Genomic DNA, 26,130 nt, shown 5'->3' on the forward strand with positions numbered 1-26,130 from the left:
GCGCTCTCCTCTCGCTCCGGTGGCCGTGAAGAGAGGCTTGGAAAGAGAGCAGGGAAGAGAACCGCCCCAGCCAGGGGAGGTGGACATTTCTCTCTCTCTTTCTGGCGGGAAAGAAAGAAAAAAGATCCCCTCAGGCTTGTTGGCGCGCCAAGTGCCCAAGCGGCAGGTCTGCGTCGCCCACCGCCGAGAGCCGCTCGCTGCTGCCTCGAGGGGGCGGGGCGGGCGGGAGAGAGCGACGTCCCCACACGCCCTGTGGCAACTCCGGGCTCTCTCTGAGGGAAACGGATCCCCGCGGAGCCCTTCCTTTGGGAGCCAGGCGAGCCGCTCTCCTTCCCGGCCGAGGGGCACGGAAAGGGCTGGGGCGCGTGTGACGCACAAGGCAGACCAGTTTGGCCCGGAGGGGGGTCTAAAATAAACACAGCAAGTACACACGTGTTAAGGGGGGGGCGGGGAGAGAGGCGGAGGGAAAGGAGCGAGCGATTCCTCCCTGCCTTCCGGGCGAGCGAGTCTCGATTCAGGGAAGACGCCGCCGAGCCGAGGTTCCCCGCCCGGGTGGCCGGCCGACTGCTTCATTCGAAGGCTGCGCTGAGGCGAGGGAGACCATTAAGCGCAGAGAGATAGAAACGCCGACGTTCTCGGACGGCCATCTCGCCAGCCCGCTTTAAAAGGGAGAGAGAGGGAGAAGAGGCAACCGGGCGCCGCCACCTCACGCTCCTCCTCGTCTGGGCTCGGGGGCTGGTGCTGCCCGCCGCCGCCGCCGTCGGAAGGCCCAGGCGAAGTCCCTGCTCGCGGCCCGCCTGCAGCAGCCTCGCGGGCCCGAGACTATGCCAGTGCCCGCCTCGCGTCCGCCTCGCCACACTTGCCGCTGCGATGAAGGAGAAGTCCAAGAACGCCGCCAAGACGCGTCGCGAGAAGGAGAACGGCGAGTTCTACGAGCTGGCCAAGCTGCTGCCTCTGCCGTCGGCGATCACGTCGCAGCTCGACAAGGCGTCCATCATCCGCCTCACCACCAGCTACCTCAAGATGAGAGCCGTCTTCCCCGAAGGTGAGTCCTCCGGGACGAGGGGGGATTCGCCTCTGCCCCTTCAGATCGAGAGGGTCGAGGGAGGTGGGCGGGTAGGGGGGGTTCAGGGATGCAGCTGAGAAATGCAGGACCCTGGACTTGGTGGTTTCCCTCCTCCTTAGGGGGTCTGCATTCAGCTTCAAAGGTGGGTCAGCTAACCCTACTGGGGTTAATTCTGTCGAGGAGGGGATCCTGGACGTGCGCCCCCAAATCCTGAGCTGAAGGCACCAGTTGGCTTTTAGGAGGACCCGAAAGAGAACCACGGGCTAAATGGACCTTTGGGGCCAATCCAGGGGCTTCTTGGGGTCCTACTCGATTGTCAGCGGAGGCTGTCGTGAGCTCTCGGGGTTGCCTTGCAGAGGCCGGCGTTTAGTTCTCTGCACACAGTTAGAAAGATACTCAGAGCTCGATTTGCAACGTTTTGGGTGGCCGCTCTCTGACACCACCAGCTGAATAACTTGTTCAGCCCCACGGACGCCAAGGCAGCCGCGGATCGCCCCCCTCCCCCCAATTCTCCCTTGTTCCTATGTTTGTTAGTTACAGTGAAGCCCTTTGCTTTTGGGAGCGATTTCCGTGACTTTTTGTAGGACTACTATGAAGTTTCAAAAATTGTAGATTGTGGCCCAAGAACACTAAACGCCGTTTCTTTAAAATAACTTCAGTGGCCTTTTGCTTAACGAAACGTGTTTAATATCGGACTGAGAGTTCTTTAATACCAGTCGCGGAAGCCTGAGGGTAGAAATGAAAGATATTTGCAGCAATCTCCAACACGTTGAATGCTGGAGTAGTCCTGCTGAAGTCAAGAGACTTGCAGGAGAGAGATGGCCATTGCAGCCGGGACTTTCCACCATTAAAAATACAAATCCTTCCGATGTCACATGTACTGCATCTGATAGGACTTCTGTGGGAGGAAGACAAGACAGGATTTGTCCGTCAATTGTCAGACAGTTCACCATAAAAGCACAGCAAAATAAACCCTTTAACTTAACTTTGCTAGCAATATGTAGAAGAAAGGGGGAAATGCGTGTAAGGTTCCAGAAAAAGGGGAGATCCGTGTTTTAGCCATGACTGCTGGGGTTTCCGCCAACAGTCAATGGTTTGTCAGACTCAGGGAAGAAAAAGAAAACTTTGGAAGATTACATTTTGTATCTCACGGTCTAGGGGGGAAAGTGTCAAGTTTTCCAAGATCAAAGGCCTACCAACACTACAGATTTTCTCGCTTGTTGCCTGAATCGCATATACTGTCCCAAAAACCGTCCAGGTGAAAAATAGACAACAGTCCTGCTATCCGTATCTTTAACTAGCAAAACAAGCTGAATTGAGTAGATAAAGGACCTCGACAGCCCGAGGGCGATCGAGTGGGGAGGAGCTGGAAAGTAAACTCACTTCCCTCCAACCTGAGGCGTTATCACAAGATGAGTCATATAAAGCAATGGCGCTTACTCCTAAGTAAATGCGCTGAGGATCTAAGTGAACAGATGCAAGAGGAAATGACTGAGCAGTGCAATTCTATGCGTTTCTATTCAGAAGTGTGTGAGAGATTGCAGCCAGAAGAACTTTATTTGAAAGTTAAAGCGGAATGATTTAATATAAGCTTTCTTATACTGTAATACAGATCAGCTTAATTGGGGGTTCAGAGAGTCGCACACGATCTCAAACCCCCTCTCGCAAAGCCAGCACCCTAAACCCATCTAGACTCAGACGGTCCCAGTTCAACTCGAGGTGTCTCCAGGTATGGCTTTTTGAAGCCTGGGAAAAGTGCTCCCAGTTAGAATATTGTGCTACATGGTCTGACTCAGAAGTTGAGTTGTGCGCTTAATAACAGTAAAGTCGATTGATTGCAATCTTAGGCGCAAGGTCTGTTATTCTAGGATATCTACTTTAAAATGTGCCCTACTGGAATTAGAGGCGAGATCAGCGGCAATTCCTAGATGTAAGATTAGCTAGCAGTATAACTGGACTTGCAGTACAAACTGAAAAGCTGAGATTCGGCCCCTCTGGGTCTCCCTCGCTGGGTCGCCTATATTTGAAAGTGGTGTAAGTAAACTCTCCACCGCAGCTTATCCGCAATGGTGTGGATTTCGCCGGTTTCCCTTTTCGCGCAGCCGCCTGCAGGGCCGCGCTTTCGGCGGAAACCCCTCCTCAGCGCCAGCCTTGAAATTGACAGGAGTCGCAGGGAGATTTGCGTCTTAGCCTCCGCTGTAAACAAGCGCTCACCCGGCTTGGGTGGTGGGCAGCGCCAGCCGGGAATCGAGCTGAGTTGAGCTGACGGCAGGAGATATAATTAGTTCCATCCAGCGCCGCGGACAGCTGCTCAAAGCAGCCTCTCTGCTCTGATAAGCCCCGCGCACTGCTTTAAATAATGTTCATTCTCCTTTACAAACAAAGAGACACACAGAGAGAGAGATGACTTACCCACCTCTTTCCCACTGGAGGCAGGGTTGCGTCAGATTAAATGTATTGTCCTTGCGTTTTCTTCCCCTACAATCCTAAACCCTAAAATAAAATGCACCTGCCATTTGGTGGAGATTGCCTTGTGGCTTGGCTTACTCGCTTGAGTCTTCTAACTTCCGCATTTCGTAGGATCACTTCCTCCAGAGATGGGAAAATAGACTTTCATTTTTCGTTTTATGGTTTAACAATCGCTGGGTCAGTAAGGAAGTCACCCTTACACCTGAGCCGCTCTAATTTTGATAGCAGACGTTTTATTTGCATACTCCGATTTGGAAATATGTCCTGTCTTCGAGCAAACTATCTAGTTAAGAGTGGTTTGAGACAGGTTTTATATATATATATATATATATATATATATATATATATATATCCTTAAGGCTGGAGCCCTACGCATACTTAATAAAAGTACAGTTCTATGAAAGTTGCCGAAGGTAAATGCCATTGAATTAAATGGAAATTACTCCCGTGAAAGTATGTCTAGAATTCTATGCACACTTAATTAGGAGTATGTGCCATCGAAGTCAAAGGGACTTACTTCTGAGTAGGCAGGTATAGGATTGCACTGATGATCACGCTGAAATCAAGGGGGCTTGCTTCCAAGTTGATGTGCTTGAGGCTGGTATTCTATCAATGTTGATTATTATCTAAGCAGCGTACATGGCGTATTACACTGTAACAAATAGTTCCCTGCCCCAGGAAGCTTACAGTATAAATTGTTGTCCTGTTTCTATCCTAATCCTTTAAAAAGCTTATATTGAAATCAATTGGGTTTACCTTTTCACTCCTGCTTGCGGGCAACTCTGGCCTGAATGAGGAGTCCTGTTTAGGACCTCTTCTAAGGCGCTCATTCTGCATCTGTTGCCTGGAAAGCCGAGAGTTTTGTTTTGTTTTCATTTGATCAAGCGTTGGCTATAGCTGTAAGCACAGTATAAAAAGCCCCATTCCGTCGGAAGGAAGGGAAGTAGCTTCGGGAATCTGCTCTTCCCAAGTCAACAGGGCTCCTGCTGGCTAAGAATTCTCTTTGGGATATTTTTCCCTTCGCTTCTTAAAATTAACTCAGAGAAGAGGCATTGTGAGAGGTTGCTTAAGAATCGCCAGCTACATCATTTCAATTTCTTTGGGTAGATTTTCCGGCAAAACTGCGGTTCCTTCAGCAAAAGGAGGCATTTTATTTCATAGGCTTTGAATCCAAGGTTTCATTCCTCCAAGAAAACGCCACAATCCTCCACAAGGAAGCAATTAGTCCCAATGATTTCAGTGGCAGTTTCTTAGTGGACCCGAACACTGTCCGTAATCCATGCTCACTTGAAAAGGTGCGTTTGAGCTGCGCATTTTTCAGTCGGAGGAAGTAACAACCGGACGTGCAGTTTGTTCACGCTTTTTCTTCCCCCTCCTCTGCCTTGATAACTTGAGGAAGTTTGCCCCGATTTTCCTTTTGCAGCTTGATCCACAGCCCCGTTTAAGACGAGTTCTGGGTGTTAAGGCGATTGCAGCTCCAGCCTTGTTCGGCATTTCATAAAGTTCGTTGGTGTTACTCGGGAGTAAGTACCTTGAGGATTATAGGAAATCCCATTAAGTTAAACAGAGCTTACTCCCAGGAAACTGGGCATGGGATTGCAGCCCTAACATTGACTGCCAGTCAGACTCTAAAGGCGTATACCAAGTTGTCCAACCGAAGCACCAGGAAAAAAAAGTTTGCCAGCATGTGCGTGTTCTGCTGCGGAGATACACCGGCAAAGTCTAGCTTTAACAAAGATCCATTAAACAGAGAACATCTGAACTTACAAAAGCTAAGGACGCTGCAATACTTAGCGTGTCTAGTCAGAAGTAGGTCCCATTGAGTTCAATAGATTTTACTCCCAGGGAAGTGGATTTAGGGCTGCCGTTAACTCTGTATTCCTGGGCATTCCTAGAATAAATCCCACTGGACTCATCAGGACTTACTTCCCAGTACACATGGAGAAGATTGGGCTGCTCCTCTTCCTCCATTATTTCATAAATTAAAAAGTGTGAATAAAGTACCAAGTTAACAGCAGGGAGATTCGATAATTCTGCCATGCTTACAAAAGGTGATTGTAAACTTTGAAAAGATTCCCCACGTATCTTAAAACATAGGAATTGAGTAATATCGGAAAGATCATTTTGATCCATTTTTGTTCAATTCCTTCCGCGCTCCTTCTAGAAATTAGCCACACTCCCTATGTTGAGAAGTGTGCATGAGAAGTGAAGGTGCACAAATATGTGAGCGATTTTGTGTGCGTGCGCGCTCCGATTTGGGATGACTTCACTCCATCCCAGTTCCATCCTTCAGCCCTTTCAGGAAAGGATCGCTTAATAATAACATTTTAATGAAAGCGGATTAGATTTGGATAGTGTCTGGATTTTTGAAGGGAGCCGGTTCTGAGGGTCGCAACTCGCCTGGACACTTTTTCTAAAGGACCGGGAAACCTGGAGGGCAATTAAAATGATAGGGGGGAAACCATTTTACGCCCGCGGATTCAGTTGGATTTACTTCTAAGTAGACACGGTAACGATTGCTGTGTAAGCCCTGTTGAATTCAATGGGGCTAAGTTCCAGGTGAACGGGGTTAGGACTGGAGCCTCAGCCCTCTTCAGAACAGGACGTGGCGGTCCCCCGAAACCCCCTTTGGGACTATAAATCAAAGTAATCAGGTTTATTAATTGCAGGGTTTCTGGGGGCGGGGGGGTGGTTCTTTTAACTTTCGTATTCAGCAGTTCTTTTCAAAGTTGGGGATCTGTTAAGTACAGTAGGAAAGCGGAAAGTTCGGTGTTATATAGGACCTCCCTGACGCTTCTTCCTCATTGTCCCCAGGAAAAACATGTTGCAACCCACAAGCTATTTATTTCAAGGGGTTTCGCTTTCTCTCTGTCTCTGTCGTTGCTAGCAACTCACAATCGTCCGGGATGCATGGAGGGAATGTCACTTCGGGTGGATTTGGTTTTCTTAAGCAAAGAGACAGAAAGGAAAAAGTAAGGACGGGAGGAGAGAGAGAGAGAGAAAGAGAGAAAGAAAGAAAGAAAGAAAGAAAGAAAGAAAGAAAGAAAGAAAGAAAGAAAGATTATTTGCCTTTTTCGTGTATCTTTCAAGAACAAGGGCTCCGGTTACGTGCATGGGTAGGCGAACCAAGGCCCGGGGTCCGGATCCCGCCCAATCACCTTCTAAATCCGGCCCGTGGAGGGTCCGGGAATCAGCGTGTTTTTTACATGAGTAGAATGTGTCTTTTTATTTAAAATGCATCTCTGGGTTGTTTGTAGGGCCTGCCTGGTGTTTTTACATGAGTAGAATGTGTCCTTTTATTTAAAATGCATCTCTGGGTTATTTGTGGGGCATAGGAATTTGTTCATTCCCCCGCAAAAAAATATAGTCCGGCCCCCCACAAGGTCTGAGGGACAGTGGACCGGCCCCTTGCTGAAAAGGTTTGCTGAACCTGTAAGGGTTCCCAGGCCTTTATAACCAGAAAAGCCCACAGAAAAGGCCCCAAAACAGGATTGCATTGGAAAGTTGAAACCCACTGCAATCTGCTACCGACAGCAATCACTTAAGAGTGTCCTATGGCCCAAATAAATACATTAAACAAGAACAAGAACAAAACCACCTACTCCCCCAGTTTGCGGATTTCTCTATACATAATGGCTTGTATGGTGTGCAATAAATGCAAACGCAACTCTATATGGAATATTAATTTAGTTTCGCCCCTATATAATGTATCGAAATAAATGTCTTCCGCTCCCCCCTTCCTTCCTTCCTTTTAAAATATGACACTTTCCAAGAGATTTGCTGCACTCCCCTTGTTTTTCTGCCTGGTACTTAGAAGAGGTTCCCGCAGCAGCCTGGCTGGGCATTTCTCTTGACTAGCGGGGGCGAAGGAAGAAGTGTGGTTGGGGGGAGTTGAGGAGCAAGGAAACCGTAGCACCGCTGGGAGGAGGAAATGCCTTTGAACCCCCGGCTCCCCTGGGCTTAGGCAGCCCCAGCCTCCGCTGAAGCCTGATCTTGCATGAAACAGGTGGCCGCTAAGGCCGCCTGCGACCCCGAAGAGACGCATGAAGGCCGTCGGCCTCATTGAACGCCCTGGGTCTTAGGTGCAAGTAAACCGCCTTTATGAGCGGGCCCTTTGCGGGCTGAACGCTGGAGCTCTGACCGACATAAATCCTGGCTCTTCAGCTCTTACAGATCGGGGGATCAGACCCGAGAGCCTTTTCAGCAGATGCTGGCGAGGTTTCTCGCCTGACCCGGCGGAGTCCCCGAGCCCCGCAGTGAGAATCCCCAGCTGCTCCCCAGGATCTAATATCGCGCTCGACTTTCTCCCCTTTCGCCCCTGAGCTTTTGCGCTGACCTTCGTGATCCACGAATTAAAGTCCAGGCAGGAGGCAGAGACCCGCGTCAGATCTCGGCTCTGTAACACCCCCCGCCGCTGTGCTTGGATTTAGTGTGTGTGCATGTTTTCATGTCCGACCGTTTATTGCTGTAAAACAAAAATATAGAACAGGATGCCTTCATTTTCCTTTCCTCTCCCCCCTCCCTCCCCCCTCTCTCCGCGGGTGTTTACTTTTCTTTTCCTTCCACAATAGGAGAGGGGGAAAGAGGAACACTTTAGGAAGTAAAGCCCCCCCCCCCCCCGCATCCAGGTCCCTCCAGGTTGGGGACACGCCATGGTTAAAGTGTGACACCGCGTAGCGATGAAAATGGACATTTAAAAACAGCCCGCTTCGTAATGATTAAACCAAAAGGGGAGGCCAGCTGCTTAATGAATGACTTTTTTAAAAAGCGAGCAAACCTGGAACCTTGGTCGCCTTAATCCAGAAAAAAAGACATACATATGATAACGCTTTCCTAGAGGTCTCTTCCCCGGATAAGCCCGCGTTTATAATCGTATAGTTATCAGCTCAAAATCAAATACAAAGGTGCCACAGCTGCATTGAAAGCATCCCCCCCACGAGAATCCTGGGAACTGTAGTTTATGAAGGGTGCTGGGACACGTAGGGAAGGAGGGAGAAACTACGGTCCCCATCATTCAGTTGCTTTGCTTTAAATGTATGTCGTGCGCGCTTTAAATACAGTGGTACCTCGGGTTACATACGCTTCAGGTTACAGACTCCGCTAACCCAGAAATAGTACCTCGGGTTAAGAACTTTGCTTTAGGATGAGCAGGAGGTCCCATTAGCTAAAGTGGTGCTTCAGGTTAAGAACAGTTTCAGGTTAAGAACGCACCTCCGGAACGAATTAAGTACTTAACCCGAGGTACCACTGTATCCTGCTCTGCTAGCATTGCGCCATCATTGCTATTTGCCCTGCTGGTTAACTTATATGGGGAAATAGAAAAAGGCGCGTGGGGCTCACAACCCCTCTCTAAACGCAACTCCTGCGGAGGACTCGGGCTAGAGAGGGGCAACTGGGTAAATTGTAGCCTGCAGACTTAGTGGTCTTCACCTCTATTAGGATGCGTTACGTGCTATTTCAAAATGTGACCCTGCTGCGCTTGGGGGGGGGCTCTCCAGATTCTGCCCTGGTGGCACTGGGTTTGGGGCGCCGCCAAGGTAGTGGTGGGGAACGCCACAGCCTGGTTAAGCCGGAGGACTCTCGCACTAAGAAAAAGTAAGAGACTCTCCCACTTCGAGTCAAGATGCTTAGAATCCAGAGTCCAGTTCGGGTTTAAGGACTTTCCCACTCGATCTTAGCGGGACTCGCTTCATTTATAAAGGTATCCCGCTTTCTGCCTTTCACGTTTAGTCACCTCCCAGCCCAGCTTCAGAATACTAAGACGCCCGTGACGCAACTGTGGATCACTTAAATCAAAATTTAGTCGTCTTCCACAGAACCACCAGGCTGTAAAATCCGAGGGCTTTGTATATTCACACACACTCCCTCTCTTTCTCTCTCAGCTGAAATACTTCATGCACCTTTTAACGTGCCATGAGCACAAAACCCCTGTTTACTATCAATCAGCGTTTGCCGAAGGCAGCCGTCTCCTTCTGTAGCAGCGGGAAGAACCTGGAGATTTTCAGCTTTACTTGGCGTTGGCTGTTCTTATTCAGTTAGAATTGAAAACCCGCAGCGCATGGTCTTATTACTGTTTCTGGTTTTCTTATGAATATTGCATGATCAATTATATTCCATCTATTTAATCACTACTTCTAGAGTAGATTAAAGCAGAAAAGCTAACATTATATACCAGGTCCAAGTGAATTCACATTTACTTTACTTATGGGTAAACATGTTTAAAGATTATAACCTTGCAGCACAATCCTATCCACACTAACAGTGTAATCCTAACCAAATCTACTCTGAAATACATCTCTGTGAGTTCCGTGGGACTTACTCCCAGGTAAGTGGAGTTAATTGTCGCCTAACCTGGGAGCGAATCCCTCTGAACTTAATGGGGCTTACTTCTGAGTAGACATGCCATGGATTGTACTGTATTAGAATACATTTATGCAAGTACGGTAAGTGACAATGAACGCGCTTGCTCTACTGAGGTGTTAGGATCTGGGCGGCAGAGCACAGGGTGGTTGCTGTTGTTTTCAATAATTGCACACCAATTTTTTAAAATACGCAATTTGGTCTTGGGGAGACTTTCCTGAGCAATGCAGTACAGTGGTACCTCTGGTTAAGTACTTAATTCGTTCCGGAGGTCCGTTCTTAACCTGAAACTGTTCTTAACCTGAAGCACCACTTTAGCTAATGGGGCCTCCTGCTGCTTCCGCTGCGCCGCCGGAGCACGATTTCTGTTCTCATCCTGAAGCAAAGTTCTTAACCCGAGGTACTATTTCTGGGTTAGCGGAGTCTGTAACCTGAAGCGTATGTAACCTGAGGTACCACTGTACTGTAGTATGTTTGGGGAAGGAATGCGGGGTACAATCTGACAGTACAATCCGATTCGTGCCTACCCAGATGCAAGGCGTTGCTGAATCCAAAGGGACTTACTCTCAAGTTAAATGTTTGCTGCAAGCTATTTTCAGGCGGGGTCCGAAGGTCCCAATAAAAACGAGAGTACCCCCACCCCCAGCACTCGCAGAGTGCCATCTCCTCCCTCCCGTGTAGTCTCGGCTCCTATTTATCTGACATTAAGGGCAGAGGCGTGTTTGCACCTCGAATAAAGGAGAGGAAACTTTAACGTGCTTAATTCTTGTTTGTGTGGCGGCTGGTTAAGACCCAGAAGGACCGCTGGCCTTTCCTATTACCGCCATCCTAAACACCCGATGCTCTCGGGAAATTGGATTATATATTTCCGCCAGAGCTCCTGGACCTTTCAATGCCTGTGGCTCCCTCCTGCCTATGCCTTCAGCCAGCCTTCACCAACCGGGTGCCCTCCCCATGTTTTGGTCCAAACATCTGGAGGGCAACAGCTTGGCGAAGACTGGCTTAAGGCATGTGGCCGGGGGCGAGGGGGGCAAGCCAGACCAGAAAGCCGGTGGTGACCCTAACTGAAATATGCAGTAAACCGTGCTTAGGATCAAGTGTCAGCGCTATCAGCAGTTTTCCGTCGGATTTAACTCGCTCTGGATGATACGTAACGGGGAGAGGCGCCCTCGGCTTCCCTCCCTCCGCGACACCCAGCTGCTTTCCTCTCCTGTTTCTCCAGCCCCGCTGGATCCCTTGAAGGACCGCCGTGAGCGAAGGGAGGGCAAGGGGCGTCTGGGACAAGGGGGAAGGAAGGAAGGAAGCCCCCTCCAAGAGGAGCCGTCCGTGTTGCAGGGAGGGCAACCCCAGACTCCCCGAGGCAGTCTTTGCGCCAGACTTCCACGTTTTATAGATCCCCAGGGTTCCAGGCAGCGCAATCCTATACATCGCTCAGAAGCGAGTCCCATTCAATTCAACGGGGCTTGCTCCCAGGTAAGCGGGGCTAGGACTAAACCCGACTGAGTTAAATGGGACACAGTCCCAGGTAAGTGACATTACTGCCTCTCCCCCACACTTACCTAAGAGTAAGGCCCATTGGATCCAGGGGGCCTTAGTCCTAAATGGGCAGGGTTAGGATGGTAGGAGCCAATTCCTAGGGAGATCAAGGGGTCTTCGGCTCCCTCCGATAAAATATTTGAGGGGGCCGAACCCCCCCCCAGATGATGGACATTGTCATTCAAATACGTGACCAAGTCATGTGATCGATTATGCGGGGTGGGGCTTACCTGCCCCTCCCCAACATTTTATTCAAGAGGGCAGCCCTGGTTAGGATGGCAACCTTGACCTTTCAGCAATTACTCTCCCCGCCTCGCTCGACTCAAGCGCGAAATGAAAAGGAGTCGGGACTGGGTTGGGAGAGCGCCATCCCTCGGCCCGCGGGCGCTGCTTGCAGTCAACGGGCGGAGCGACGCCGCGCAGAGCCAGGTTTGGCGCCTGCTGCTAAAAGGAAGGGAGACGTTTATTTTTCCTGGGAGCGGAGATGTCTTTCCTCTAGCAGGCGATTTCCCCTTAGAGAGTCACGGGGCGCTGCTGCTGCTTGTTCTCACCAGGCAAGCAAACAGGACTTGCCAGCAGAAAGAGAGAGAGAGAGAATTGTCTTTGGGCTGCGGCCAGTTTTTCTGCCCCAGAAAAGGTGCGCTCTTTGTTTGTAGATGGCGGACTCGCTCGCGTGCCGCAGTAGCAGCAGCAGCAGCAGCGCCTTAGCAGAAGCGAGATCTCTCGCACAGAAGCCAAGGGCCTCTTCTAAGATGGCGCCTGTCACGTGCAGTTTTTTTTAAAAAAGTACTTAATGTGGGGTGGGAGGGTGTTGAAATGCCTGATTCATCGGACGCCTTCTAAATCGATCAATTAATCAACTAAGGTTGCGATTCCTCCGTTTCTCGCTGTATTCGGTGGGATTTTCTTCTAAGTTTACAGTTGCGTTAGGATCGCATTGCAAATGTCGCATTCTACAGCCCGTGCAGGTATTAGGATTGCTCGGGCTCCGGATTTCTTAAAGTGGATCCGATACTACATGACATACATATCGGTGTTCATCATCGTCGTCACGGACTGGCGTCAGAATGGGACTTCCTATCCTTTCAAGCGCATTAGCCATGAGTTTTTAAAGGGGCGATAGCTTTAGGTAAATTAATCCGGACCAACCGTAACTGTTGCGAGTCATATACACTACAGTACCTACAAAGCCGAAGAATCAGCTTTTCTTCAGTCTCCTACTTCCCCTTCCCACGCAACTCTTTGGGCGCAGAAGGTCTGAAGTCTGAAGAGGTAGCTTTCCAGACACTCTGAGAGTCGCCGGGCCGGTCGATGCGCGTACGCCTTTGCCAACAACCAGCAAAAATAAAAATAAATCGCGGCCCCGTCGCCTTACTCCCGCGTATGCCGATTTCATTATATACTCCCTTATGCCCACTGGCCCCCAGAAGATCCTCGGGGATCCTTCAAAGTGCCGCTGATGGTTCTGATTTTGGGGCCAGGGGCGATTCTTTGGAAGCTCCTTCCGCTTTCCGGAAAGGGAGCGCTTCCAAGCGAGCTGTTCCAAAAAGAAGCCTTTAGCACGTTGTTTACCTGGGAGACAGACCCAGCTCTCAAATTTAAGCAGGAATTTAAACACACATTTATCTGTGAGGAAGCCCTGGAGAATTCGCAGAGTTCTGCAAATAATCCCTGGTTATGAAACACAGAAGAGACGGACGCTTGTGCTGGGTTCGGGGGTCTGTTTCTGGGGCGTCCTTGTTTCCCTGGGATGGGAGACCCTGGCGTCCAGTGTTTACATTTTAAAGAGATATGGAGGCTCAGCCCCTCGGGTGGAAAGTAACACGGGTAAACTCCGCGGTTCTCTGCAGTACCTGACTTAGAAGGAAGTTCCACGTACATTTAAAGACCCCTCACTTTAGGAAGCACGATGTGGATCCCAAACGCATTGCTGCTATTTGTGTCATGCGCTTGTTTTGGATTTATATGCCGCCTTCGCCCGAAGGTTCAAAGTAGGCTCGAACGGTGTCCTGTCGTTGGAAGAATCTCCCCCATCCCCGTGTCTCATATATTTGGACTTGGGGTGGGAAGAGGAGAAGAAAGGTAGTGGGGACTGGGGTGTGGACCTTTAAAATATGTACTCAGTTCATCAAATACTCAACAAGGACAGCAATCTTCCCACATGCCGGGAAGATATCAGTTCCTCTGGGAAATGGGGAAGAGGAGAGACTCAGCTGAGCTTAGTTGAATCGTCAAGTCGGTTTCGCTGTTGCAAAACTGGCTGTTTCTTTTAAGGCAGCCGTTTAGGATGGAGATGTAAAGAGGAAGTCACCTCGACAGTCATTCCTTAATAGAGGCTACAGCAGCAGAGCAGGGAAAGGCAAGCAAGGACGACCAGCTCCTTCTTTCATGTCTTCTGGGAGTTATTTGCCAAGCCAGTCCTCTGCGTGCCAAATAAAGGAGCTGTTCTCCGAGGGGGGAAACCCTCACCATGTACGATAAATAGAATAAGAAGAAGAGGTTACACTAAGAATCAAGCTAAAGGATTAAGCAGCCCGCTTCTGCTTCGAAGAAATGTCGGAGTCCCTTTATTTATTATGACCAACCAAAATGTCACAAAACAGCAAAGGAGCTTTTGAGTCCTCCGAAACGCTTTCATCAGCCTGTTTGTAAAGTAAGGCGGAGAGGTTTGATACTGTATTGGTCAAAGGTTCAGCTTTGTTGTCTTGCCTTAGGAGGGGCACATGGCTTTTGTTGTGGGGAGCGAAGCAGAACCGAAGTGATTGGTCAGTTAAGTATTTTTATTGTTTTACTTGATGGGGGGCAGCTGCTCCCCTGCCCTCCCTTGGCTACGTCCATGAAGGGGCATGGAGATGAGGTTGCCATGAAGAGCGCCCGCACTTCAGTATTCACCGCTACATCACTGGCGACGCACACTTACTTGGGACCAAACCTCACTGAATGCTGACTATGCTTCCAAGTAAACACTCACAGGATTGCGCTTTAAATAGCTAATGTCTCAGTTTCTATCAGCATTAGCCTAAACACTTCGGCTTCATTGTTTTTTTGGATCGAGCTCTCTCTGGCGACATACACCTGAGCTTTAGCGGTGGCAGTGGGCCAATTTTAGACTTTGGTCTTATATGGTCCCGTCTCTGAATGCTAGTAACGTGCGTTTTGATATCAGCCCCCTTCTGATTTTGCTGAGTGGGACTATGGACCTCTGCCCCAAAGCCCTGCCGTCACCGTTGACAATGCGACTGGAGGAATTCAGTTTTGTACTGGAGAGAATCTTGCAACACTTAAAAATCTTCGGGAATCCCGCAACTAATGTCAAATGATACAATGCAAAGGAGCCCGTCTGGGGGATTTTGGTGCATAGATCCATTGGCTCAAAGAACAAACATGCTTTGTATTTCCTGATTGTCAGCAGACATATTAGCATCAAAACACACACTCACAAACAAAGATTTAGCATTTTGCTAACTCTGTTGGCCGTTCTTATGATGTACTTATGGCTGCCAGGATGACAACAAAGTTGAAACTGCTGATGCCTTGGTTGAATGTCACGCCGAGGGATGGACTTGGCAACGTTTCTATGTACTATTTCTATATATTTTTCTAAGCCAGTTAAGACAGCATTTCTATGTATAAAGACGTAACGGGTATACGTGGAAATGGAATTTGTAGCCCTCTGGAAAAGGCTTTGAGATAAGTAGCAGCGGAGAGCAGTAGCAAATAAATCTACATTCTGTTCCTTGGGAAATGCAACAATGGATTCATGTCTTCCTCAAAATGCAGCTGGGTTCTGCTTGATTCTTAAAGAAAAAACAACACGATTTGCTTGTACAAAGAGGTTAAAAGGTTTATGAGACAGCGTTTACTGAAGCCCAGGCGATAGTTATTCAGACAAAAGGTGCATGTAGAAATAACTCTGAACATGCTGATAAATTTGTACCACAATGTGATGGGGAGAATAAAGAAAAAGAAACTCAAAGAGACAGTGAACCCCGCAGAGCCACTTAAACACTAGCTTGTCAGTTAACAGATGTTTAATATAAAACGATGTTTGATTTCTCTCTCTAGTGCTTCCCTCATTTGGCAACGCCGGGGCGCGATCTAAACCACAGTGAGTCGATGGAAGGTCTCCCATTCATGTTGTTCAGGAATTTTATGATAGCTATATCTTTTCCTTTTAAAAGATGGGAGTGTGGCTCTTAATTTCTATATCTTTGTGACATCACTTCTTCAAGATACGGTGTTTACAACGTAGTCTTGCCTGCACCCCCCGCGCCCTGTGCATTCCCATTGCATGCAGTTCCGTTATTAGCAGAAAAAGTGGACGGGGCACCAAGTGCTCATGGCTCTGCATCAGCTTGTATAATTAGCAGGCGCAGCGCAGCCGGCGAGAAAGCAGGTACCGAGCGGCGGGTCTTGAAAAGCCGGCGAACAATGGCTGGCTCATCTGCTCGAAAGAACGGACGCCTCTTTGAATGTGCGGATGGCTCAATCCATAAACCTGTTAAAGCCAAGTCTTAGCTCTAACAAAAAAAAAACCCCCAAACCAAATCAAAAACACACCGCTGTGTAATTCGGAACCCAATTGATTTCTGTAAATATTCTTGCAGCACAATGTACTCTCAAGTGAATCCCATTGCTGCCCCAAAGGCATTGCTTCTCGAGGGGCATGTTCTTTCGGACTGTGAGCGTAAGGGGGTTTGCACTTCTGCACGAATTTGCATGGCGCTGGATGGCAGTCAGACGCACGCATGCATTTCCCGCTCCGATTCCGAGCTTGTCTCGCAATGTCTCCAACGCAGCGACCCTGGGAGCAGGTGCAGCGGGAAAGGCTGAGTGACGAGTCCCTTTCTCCTTCCCCTCCTGCACAAGATAAGGAGCAGTTCACATCAGCAAGAAACCCATTTTAAACAGCCTTGGAAAGAAGGCTCTGTCGGGACCACCAGAGAAAAGGTGCAGCTTTGGTTTCTCGCCACCTCCATAGGGGTGATCGCGTTTGTCCTCTATTTACCTGACTGGGGTCAGGGCTCCAGTCTCCGGAAGAGGAAAGCAAGAATATGAATATCTCGTGCGCCACCCGCAGGCAGAGCAGGAGAATGACAGGAGGGAGGCGCGGCCACGGACTCCACGGGGCTCTTCGCTGTGATTTCTGGGAGCCACGCGGAATTCACAGTGGAATGAATGGAGCGAGCGCCGCAAGCCTAGGCCAGCCTTTCAGGAGCCTCGGAAGAGGCAGCGCTTATCCTGGCCTTGAGTACTGAAAGTGAATTTGTGCTAGAACCACCACATGAGTGACCTTTGGCTATTCTTAAGTGCAGTCACCTTAATTAAACTTGCGGATTTACCACCAACTGTTCCCCGCCTCCCGCATGGACTGGCCATGTGTGCAAAGTCATATTAGCCCTCCACGCACATTAATCCGAAATAATTACCAGGTTTTGGTTCTACATACGGACGTTGGTTAGCATCCCCGCAGCGCTCATTGACATACAGGGAAAGGGTGGAAATAAAAACCCATTCTGTGAGTGCGAAGAAAGGTTAATAACTCATCATTAAGATGAGTGTTGTGTAACCACGAATATGTTACTGTGTGTTTACAATGTTAAGAGGGGTGTACCATCTCCTTACTCCTTGTGAGGAAGCGGGAAGATTGCTTTCTACAGCCCTTTTGCTAGGGTTAACGGGATAAATTCTGTCTTCTTGTGGCGCTCTAAAGTCATATACATCATTGTAATTAATCTCTTCCACTATGGAGCTTTTGCTGCATAGAGATGTCACCAAAACCATGCTCTCCAGCATTGGATAAAGAAAATGTGCCCCCGTTGTGAATCAAGCACTCATAATCTGGTAGCGCTCAGACAAAATAAGATTTTCTCCTCTTGTGAAACTGCCCCAAAATTATATTTACACATCTAGATCGCACCAACCTCTTCTCATATATGAGGTGCTGTACGAGTTGGTGCTATCTATTAATTAATTACACCGTATAAAAGTGATAAGAACCCAGTTACACAGGCAATATTGTGCCAGACGGATAAGGATTCAAAGGAAAGAAATGCCCAGGGGAGAACGAGACCTTCACGCCTCTCTTGCGTCTTATTAAAAGCCGATTTCAGAGCAACTTGTTTCTGATTTAGCTCCGGGCGAAGCGGTCTTTTGCAGCACGATTTAAACCAAGCCTTCATGTAAATCTTTCATTCCGTGTCACAAAACTGTTATTAGCAGAGAGCAGAGTGGGACTGGAGAGAGGGGGCGAAGGGCGTGGGAGAGATTATGTAGGCTGCAGTACACACCAGATATTTAAAGCACAGATCACATTCCCCCCCCCCCAAAAAAAATAGAATCATGGGACCTGTAGTTCGTAAATATAGTTCGGGGGGGGGTAAAATGCAGTTTGTGGGGTTCTTCATTGATTTGTAGAGTTGTAAGGGACCCCGGGGTCATCTAGTCCAACCCCCTGCAATGAAGGAATCTCAACTAAAGCATCCATGATAGATGGCCATCCGACCTCTGCTTAAAAACCTCCAAGGAAGGAAAGTCCACCACCTTCCGAGGGTGCCCGTCCGTTCCACTGTTGAACAGAAAATTCTTCCTGACGTTGAGTCGGATTCGGAATATCATTTCTTTCTTGAAACTTGAAGCCATGGCTGTGTGTGTGTGTGTGTGTGTGTGTGGTTTGAATATGCTTTAAAGGTATAGCGTGTGTAGTGTAATATTATGAGTTAAGGTTTATATACTATGCCAGTATACACCCAAATCGCATGTTTAGTCTCTGAAGATTCTTTAAAGATTTGGGCCAGGAAAGCATGTCTAGAGTACATATAGAGTGCCGTTGGAGCTGCTGTTCGAGGGGCTGGGCTGGGGCTTCTAGGGTCCAATGGGCAGGCCAAAGCCCCGACATCTTCAACGGTGGCCTGGCGGGGTGTGTGTCTTCCTTCCCTGCAGGATGACTTGTGGCACATTTTTAGCTTAGAACTGAAACCTTGGGAGGGTTCTGCAAACAGAATTATTCTTGTTCCCTGATGCAACCTGTGGCGTTGTTGGTTTCGGCGGCTTTTGCACATGGGCTGCAGCTTTCATTACTGCTAGTAATTTAGGAGAGACGAGTTTCCCGAGGACAATGTCAGGGTCTCCGAAGAACCGTCTGGAGTACTCATTTTGTTTTGACCCAAACCCTGTTCGAGGGTTTCTGAAATGGCCGTGTTGAAGTTAAGGGCATTATGTTATGACCTCTCTTTGGTGAAAGAAGCTTCGGCCATCCGCTTACACAGAGCTCTATTTAAAGAATAATTATTATTTTAAAAGCAGCCGAAGTGAAGCAGTGGTCCAACCTCTACAGACAACCAGGAGTGTGAGCGCTAAGGTGTTTCGGTCCCCTTAAAGAATAAGCGGTTAGGTTGTCTATGAAAGCGACAGCCCTATATCTATTTCTTCTTCTACTACTACTCCCAACATCCCACTACTTTTGTGGCAGTTGGTCAACCTTTCAGTGGGTCAGGAGGTGGGTCCGAGCAATGCCATTCATAATCAAGAACCTATTTTCATATTGATTAAATGTGTAACATTGAAGGAGATCCGTGCCCGGAATAAACAGCGTGAGATCCCATCTACCCTCAGTCTAGACTTCCTGCTGAAGGGACTTCCGAGGGTGGAGGAAACGAGGGGATTTCACGCGGCTGAGGGAATTTTCCCTCACAGGAGAAAAGGCGGGAAAGTTACGTTCTAGTTATGCACAGCATAGACCCATTGAAATAAATAATTTCATTGGTTTCACTGGGTCTAACTCTGATTATTTCTTAGAAATCTAAAGGGTGGATATAATATATCCAATTAACAGGAGCTGCACGGTTTGCTAGCAAACCGTCCCGCCCAAAGTCAAGTTGTATAGATGGGGAGGTCTTGAATCGGAAGAATTTGTGAAAGGGGCAAACGGATGGATTTGCCGAAGCGACAGCAGCGGGCGTTTGAGTGAAGGGACCAAACGTTTGCACTTAAAAGCACCAAGGCAACAATATTGTATAGCTCGGCTGCGTTTTGCCTCCGTGGCCTCCCTTCGCAAGGGCTTGTGGGAAGATGGCGGGGGGGGGGTAGGGGAAGAGGAGAGAGAGAGAGTACAAAACTCTTTTTCAGGGCGTCTTTAGCGAGGTCCCCTCGGCCGATTTCAGGGAGGCTTATGTTACTTTGTGGGGGATCACCCCCCCACCTCTAAAATGGCAACTGAACCCTGAGTAACATGTGGGCCGGCCAGGCCCTTTCGCAACGTGGCCGCCTTCAGCTGAATCTAAACCCTAATGTCATGGAGCTAATTTTCCTGAGGAAAAGACCACCTAACTCGCCGAGAAACCCGCTCGGGGAACTGCACAGGCAGGGCAGGGAGGCCCAGCTCCCCCTAATATGACCCAGCCAATGTTACGCTGCTTCTCTCCCTCAGCTGCAGAGGAAAAAGGCCAGCTTGCACCTCCCGCTAGTGCTTCAGATAAACGGTATTCATGTGCGTTAACGGAGGCTTCTCGGTTCCTTTTCTAGGTCTGGGAGACGCCTGGGGCCAGCCGAGCAGATTAGGCCCCTTGGATAATGTCGCGAAGGAGCTGGGCTCGCATTTGCTTCAGGTAGAGTCTCTGCGATTCGTGCTGCTTCTTCAATACTGCTTGTGTTGTTTCAGGAGAAGTTCGTTGCGTTAAAACCCACTGGATCTCGCCCCCAAAGCCAAGGCTCGGTCCCCTGGAGAGAGCCGCCTTTTTTTGTTTCAAAGGCGAAAGGGAAGAGACGGTCCATGAGTCTAGTAACCGTGGCTTGTGAATAAACCCGTCGCAGAGAAAATGGGCACATGCTAGCCAGCTCCCTCTTCTTAGGGGTAGTTTGGGACTTCCAGTCCGGGTTTATTATGATTTGGGAGTACAGAATTAGGGAGTGGCAATGAATGGGTTAATGCAAAATAAAAGAATGTGATGATCTTGTGTATGCAGGACAACCATAAATCAAGTGGCATAAATGGGTAAGAAACCCTAGTGGCTTGTAATTTATAATATATGCTTGCATATACACACATTTCAGTCAATCTACATGTGCTGCAATAGGCTCTTTTTAAACAGCTGCATATCTATATCTATACACAAGCATGCATTTTTAATGGGAGATTTCAGTTCACTCATTGCTCAGTAGGGAAAACCTTTAAAAGAACGCATGGCTCCTGTGGTGGGAGGAGAACATCTGGATTAGATCTTCCATTGACGTTAGCACCTGAAAATACAGTTGTTCAAAATCTGGTTGATCCACTTTGGAATTCTGCTTCTCTCTATTGTGTAAGTCCCAATGCTGCAAAGGGTATAGACATGCGTGTGCTCACCTCACAAAAGGTTTTTTTGCTAGTAAATTCCTCCTGATTTTACAGGTATAATAAAGAGAAATGCAGCCTTGAGTAGGTGAAACCGGAAAAATAAAACAATAAACTGTTTTTCAAAATTACTATAATTCATCTTACACTCACTATTGTAACCTTTTTGCATATTGGTAAAGGTAGCCTTGAAAATATGAGGTAAGGGTTGAGAACTTCGTTTAGTTATGCTTTATGCCGCTATTCTAACCATGTTTACTCAGAAGTAATTCCCATTTAATTCAATGTTGTTTACTCCCAGGTGAGGGGGTTAGTGTTCTTAAACTTTCAACCACATTTTACTAGCAGATTGACATTTGCAGGGCCTTCTGAAACTTGAATAAACAGACACTGTATGATAAAGGTTTCCATATCTTAATCATTATTTTCACTAATTTCCATTGGATAGTGGGGTGTATATAATTGTAATAGATTAACAAATACTTTAGCATTGATGTAGAATGAGGTGTATAATTATCTTTTTGCTGGAATGTAACCTGTTTTGAAAGTAACTTTAATGAAAACAGAAATTGATTCACATCCTTAAAGTATACTTTATTTGTCATAACGTTGTTGCATAGAAAGTCAACTTCATGAAAAATAGTGTATACTTTAAGAAAAAAAACTTTTAGAACATCTTTGTTGACAAAAATCAAATATATGTTTAAACAAAATGTGATATAAAGTAATCTTTCAAAAATATAGTTTGGCACACAGTAAGAAGCTTAGTGACATCTATTTATTTGCTAGCTATTTAAAAATGTGTATCTTACCTCTTATGCTTGAGATGGTTTGCAATAATTAATATTTATAACATACCTGCAACTTCTTAATTTATTATTTTCAAATTGTGTTTAACACAAAATAATGATGTAATACTATTTAAAATGTCCAGTTATTTATGAATTATAAATGTTGTTTTAAGACATGCAGCTACTTTACTGAAAATATGTGTGCTTTCACCTTCGAGCAAAGAAGGGAGGGGAGTGCCATGTATTTAAAGAGCCACTAAAAGTAAGGTTTTCTAATGGAAGTGCCAATGCAGCCTAACTATAACATCGGGGAACAAATTGCTAGTTTATGAGGAATGTTTTAAAGCAATGTTTTATTTAAGAAAGCAGTGATTTCTTCCCCATGTTAATACTGCTACAAAGTTTTGTTTATGTTCAGAAGAAGGGGGGGCGGGAATGAAACCAAAGAGTAATCTGGTTCTAATTACATGCTGTAAAAGTAGAGTAGGTCAGAGAATAATTTGGAATATTTTTTATTGGGGTAACATTGAACTTGCCCCTCTGTTGCAGACTTTTATTACTTTCCTTTTGTTCCAGCATCTTAAAATATGAATTAGTAAATATAAAAGGCAATTGTTTTATCTATGTACAGTATTTAGAAATACATTTCCCTTTTCAAATGTAGACTTCTTTACCTCCATATGGAGAATTCTTATGGCCTAATCACACTTGCGTAGAGGTGGGTTTTGTTTTAATGAACATTTGGTCCTCTGATAAGCAGTAACTTCTAAGGTCTTAGACAGAGGTCTTTCTCAGCCTGCCTACCTGAGATGCTTTAACTGGCAATTTAACTTGAGACCTTTGATGCTCTGCTGTTGAGCTGTGGCACCTCTCTCAAATCATTGCTCCATTCTGATTGGCAGGCTTTTTTGAACTTTATCTGCCTTGCTACCTGAGATTCTTCAAAAGGCAATGCCAGGTATTAAACCTGGGACCTGCTGCATATGAAATGGTATTCTAGTGCATTAAGGTTCTTCCCTGAAATCAGCAGAGCTTGCTTCCAAATACATGTTTCTGGGACTGAGATTGCTTTCCTTTTGTGACTCATACCCGAATCCTCAAAATGGTGTTTGGAAGCAGATTTAAATCTACTCATGTGATCAGGATTAGCGTTTTTAAAATACAACAATATACTTAAATTTTTGCTGAGCCTTCATTTTATCTTATTGGTTAAAATATGCAATATTAGGTCCCAGGCAATAACTATAGAATCAGTCAAAGTATCATATTGCAGAATTACTTGTGAACAATTATATAAGGTAGTTTTAACTTTCAAGGGATTTCCCTTCTATCATTTTTGAAATTATGGTTTCATAAAACTTATTTTATGAAACATTCATGTTCTTTTCATTTTCATTACAAGTTTCAAAGGAGCCACTTGTCAGATTATTCTATGCTCACGAAACCCTTAATAAAAATAGTCAGAAGAATGTAAAACATCACTCAGGAATCATTAAAACTGTAAATAGTGATAAGTTATTTCTACCAATTAATTGGGATTGGTTTCCCCCATAAGAACTCAGGATTTTTGCTAAGTACTATATTAACCCAATATCAACATGAGAATGTTAAATTTGCTGCTGCTGTAAAACTAGCATATGTAAGGGGAGAATGAGTTAGATTTAACTTTTTATAGTGTGTGTATAATAGTAATTGGGCAGCACCAATTATATAATACAGTTAAATCTGTTTTAAATCTGTTTTAATTTTATTATTGTATACTTAATTTGATTATTTATTTTACCTGCTTATAAATCATTTTGGGATGTTTTAGTGGGAAGTGAAACACATATTTAATCAACCTAACCTAGTCTTCATTAAGCTTCATCAAATTGGGTAATATGTTTTAAAATATATGTTCTTCTGTTGGGGGAAATAAAAAAACTTACAACAAGAAACTTGACTGTAAATTGTAAGTGATAAGATTTTATTATATTTCTTTCTCTTTTGCAGACTCTGGATGGGTTTGTTTTTGTGGTAGCATCTGATGGCAAAATAATGTATATCTCAGAAACTGCTTCTGTTCATCTAGGTTTATCACAGGTAGGAGCAAGTTCTGTCCCCCTATTGAATGATGATGTTCTTCCTTTGAATAGATTTTAGGTTGTTTTTTTTAGTTAAATAATTCACACAGCTTATCACTGTAAAGGAAAAACTTTGCATTTTGCTTGTTACTTATATACATTTTGAAAGTAAGAATGCAGTCTACAAAAGTGCTTTGCTAACTCTACTCTCCCTTGTGCTACTAAAGCCCCCTGGAAGCTGGATACAGCATAGTACACTTGTCATAAAATTATAGCAAGTGCTGCCTATTCCTAGCTGGGTGTTGTTGCAAATGGCCATTGGCCAGAGCAGTGGTATAGATCTCTGGAAAAAAAATGGAAATTTCCAGTCTGTGTTTTGAATTGCATGCAGTAAGAATATAAGAACTGCTGGATCTGACCAAAGGCCCATCCATCTCACAGTGGCCAACCAGATGCCTATAGGAAGTCCACAAGCAGGAACTGAGTGCAACAGCAGTCTCTCCACTTGTAGTGTTAGCTGCTGTGAAAACAGAGGAAACCTGAGTTTTATAGTAAATGTGCTTTAGGAAAAAATAAAAAGGGAGCAGATTTATGAGTGTTCACATGGAATTCAGGCAATTTTTCTTGAGTTTTGCCAGCCTTGTGGCCTTTTCAGTAAAGCGTTTTATATGTTTATGGTAGAACTCATAAAACCAGGTTTACTACTGTTCTGCTCAAACGTTAGTGTTTGGGGTTTTAGGGCACTGTTACATTTGTTCATTTTAAAGGTAACTAACAATTTCTTAAATGTATGTTCAACTGAAAACAATGGGATTTACTTTCAAGTACATGTGTTTAGAATAAAGCAATTCTATTTCTGTTAGCAAGCTGAATTGGGATGTGATACAGCATTTTGAAATATGAATTGTGCCCAAAACTTGTAATTAATGGTTTGAAAAGTTATTCTTTAGCAACCTTAGGTTGCAATCATATACCACTTAAACTCAGTGCGATTTCCTTCTGATGTAGAGGATTGTGCCATTTATCAACACTGGATGTTCCCACTATCATGGAAATGTTTTTTTTTTCCTGAGACCTGTGTGAAGTACTGCTGATTCAGTAAACAGTAAAGAGGGTGTTTATTTTCATGTGTGGAGTGGCTCTTACAGAATGCTCCCATGTGGGCCTTAAAGTGCACGGTGGGTCAGTATTAGCTTGCCAGCTTCATTTTGTAGGCTTCTCCTTGTAGCCTTGAGCGAAGATCCACATATTTGCTTTGACTTTTATTAATTAGAGACAGATTGTTATTTATCTTTAAAAAAGATTTAAGAATGGTATGTAACTATTTATGAACTCACTGATAGGACAAAGGACCTGAGGTAGAGTCTGGAATCGTATTGCCTAGGCACCATTAAGAGGGGAAGGGCAAGGCAGCAGAAGCAACCTGCTTGCTGTTTCCTCAGGGGCAATTAACAATTGGGCACTAAGGTTTTTTGCAGGACCATTTTTTTTCATTGTTGGACCTTTTGAAATAATTTTCTTTTCTGTGATTAGAAAAGACCTCTGTACTAGACTTGTCCCTGACATGACACCATATTCTCGAGTTGCCCACACAGTAAAAACCAATTTTCTAGCTATTTTTTAAAGTAACCTCTCATTTCTTTTCAAAAGTGTTCTGCTTTGGTGACATCTGCTTTTCTCTGAGACTCTCAGATGAAAGCAGACACCACTAGAATGAGGGAGTTCTGTGGTGAAAAAAATGAGTAAAAGAAAGCAACTAGTTGTGTTAGTAGTAGCAAATCCCTAAATGCAGGCATGGCAAGGAGGTATGTGAGGTATAGAAGCACTCTTTAAAAACTTTGACTGTTTTGGTATTCTGGGGAGAGGATTCCCCTCACTTTTTCTGTGCGCCAATACTATATAGGTAAAGAGGTAATTCTATACATGTGATGCCTTGTTAAGAGACTAAGGTATGACTATGTCTGTTCTACCCTTCCCCAAGTTCTTTCTGTCTCTAATTTCTACTATAGCTGCCTATTCTACCTTTTCAAAACTCCTTTCCCCTTTCCAGTTTCTATCCTTCACTCTCTAAAAATGTTCATTGTGCAAACTGTGTTGCCTCCTTCACTCTCCTGTCTGCAATACTCTACCTTCTTTTTTTACCCCTTTTTTCCTTTTGAGAACAATAAGTAGGAAAATATATTTTGGAAGAATGGCTTTGGGTAAAACAGTGCCTCTTTGCATTTACAGCCTCTTTCCCAACAAAGCTAGAAGCAGTGAGCTGTGTTATGTTAAGTCTGATTCGGGGTAATTCTTCCTTCTTGGAAAGGACACAGAGATGCAAACCGATACTACTACTACTTGTTTCCATGTGGGTGGATCTGCCCCTGCTTATATACCACTTGTTTCCTCAAAACTGGAATGAAGGCCCACAGGACAAGATTGAATTTTTCACATAGCCATTGTGTATACATTTGGTAAACATTAATAAGCATTCACATAGCTGTTAGCCAGATGAAAGGCTGCATTCTCTGG

At 45.8% G+C, this 26,130-nt stretch overlaps 1 protein-coding gene across 2 annotated transcripts in view; it reads left to right on the forward strand.

The window, feature by feature from the left end:
• The first annotated feature begins 268 nt into the window (after positions 1–268).
• SIM2 (SIM bHLH transcription factor 2) overlaps positions 269–26,130 on the forward strand; it is a 50,851-nt gene continuing 24,989 nt past the window's right edge. The window contains exons 1-3 of one of the 2 annotated variants that reach the window (XM_083438684.1): positions 269–1,045; positions 19,955–20,037; positions 23,546–23,635. In XM_083438684.1, the coding sequence (XP_083294810.1) occupies positions 871–1,045; positions 19,955–20,037; positions 23,546–23,635 (348 nt within the window). In that variant the 5' untranslated portion in view covers positions 269–870. Of the gene's footprint in view, positions 1,046–18,797; positions 18,930–19,954; positions 20,038–23,545; positions 23,636–26,130 lie in introns of those variants that run through there. The other variant, XM_083438685.1, reaches the window with a different exon arrangement.

Source organism: Podarcis tiliguerta (assembly GCF_965153285.1).
Source record: "Podarcis tiliguerta genome assembly, chromosome: 4".
NCBI classification, from domain to species: Eukaryota; Metazoa; Chordata; class Lepidosauria; order Squamata; family Lacertidae; genus Podarcis; species Podarcis tiliguerta.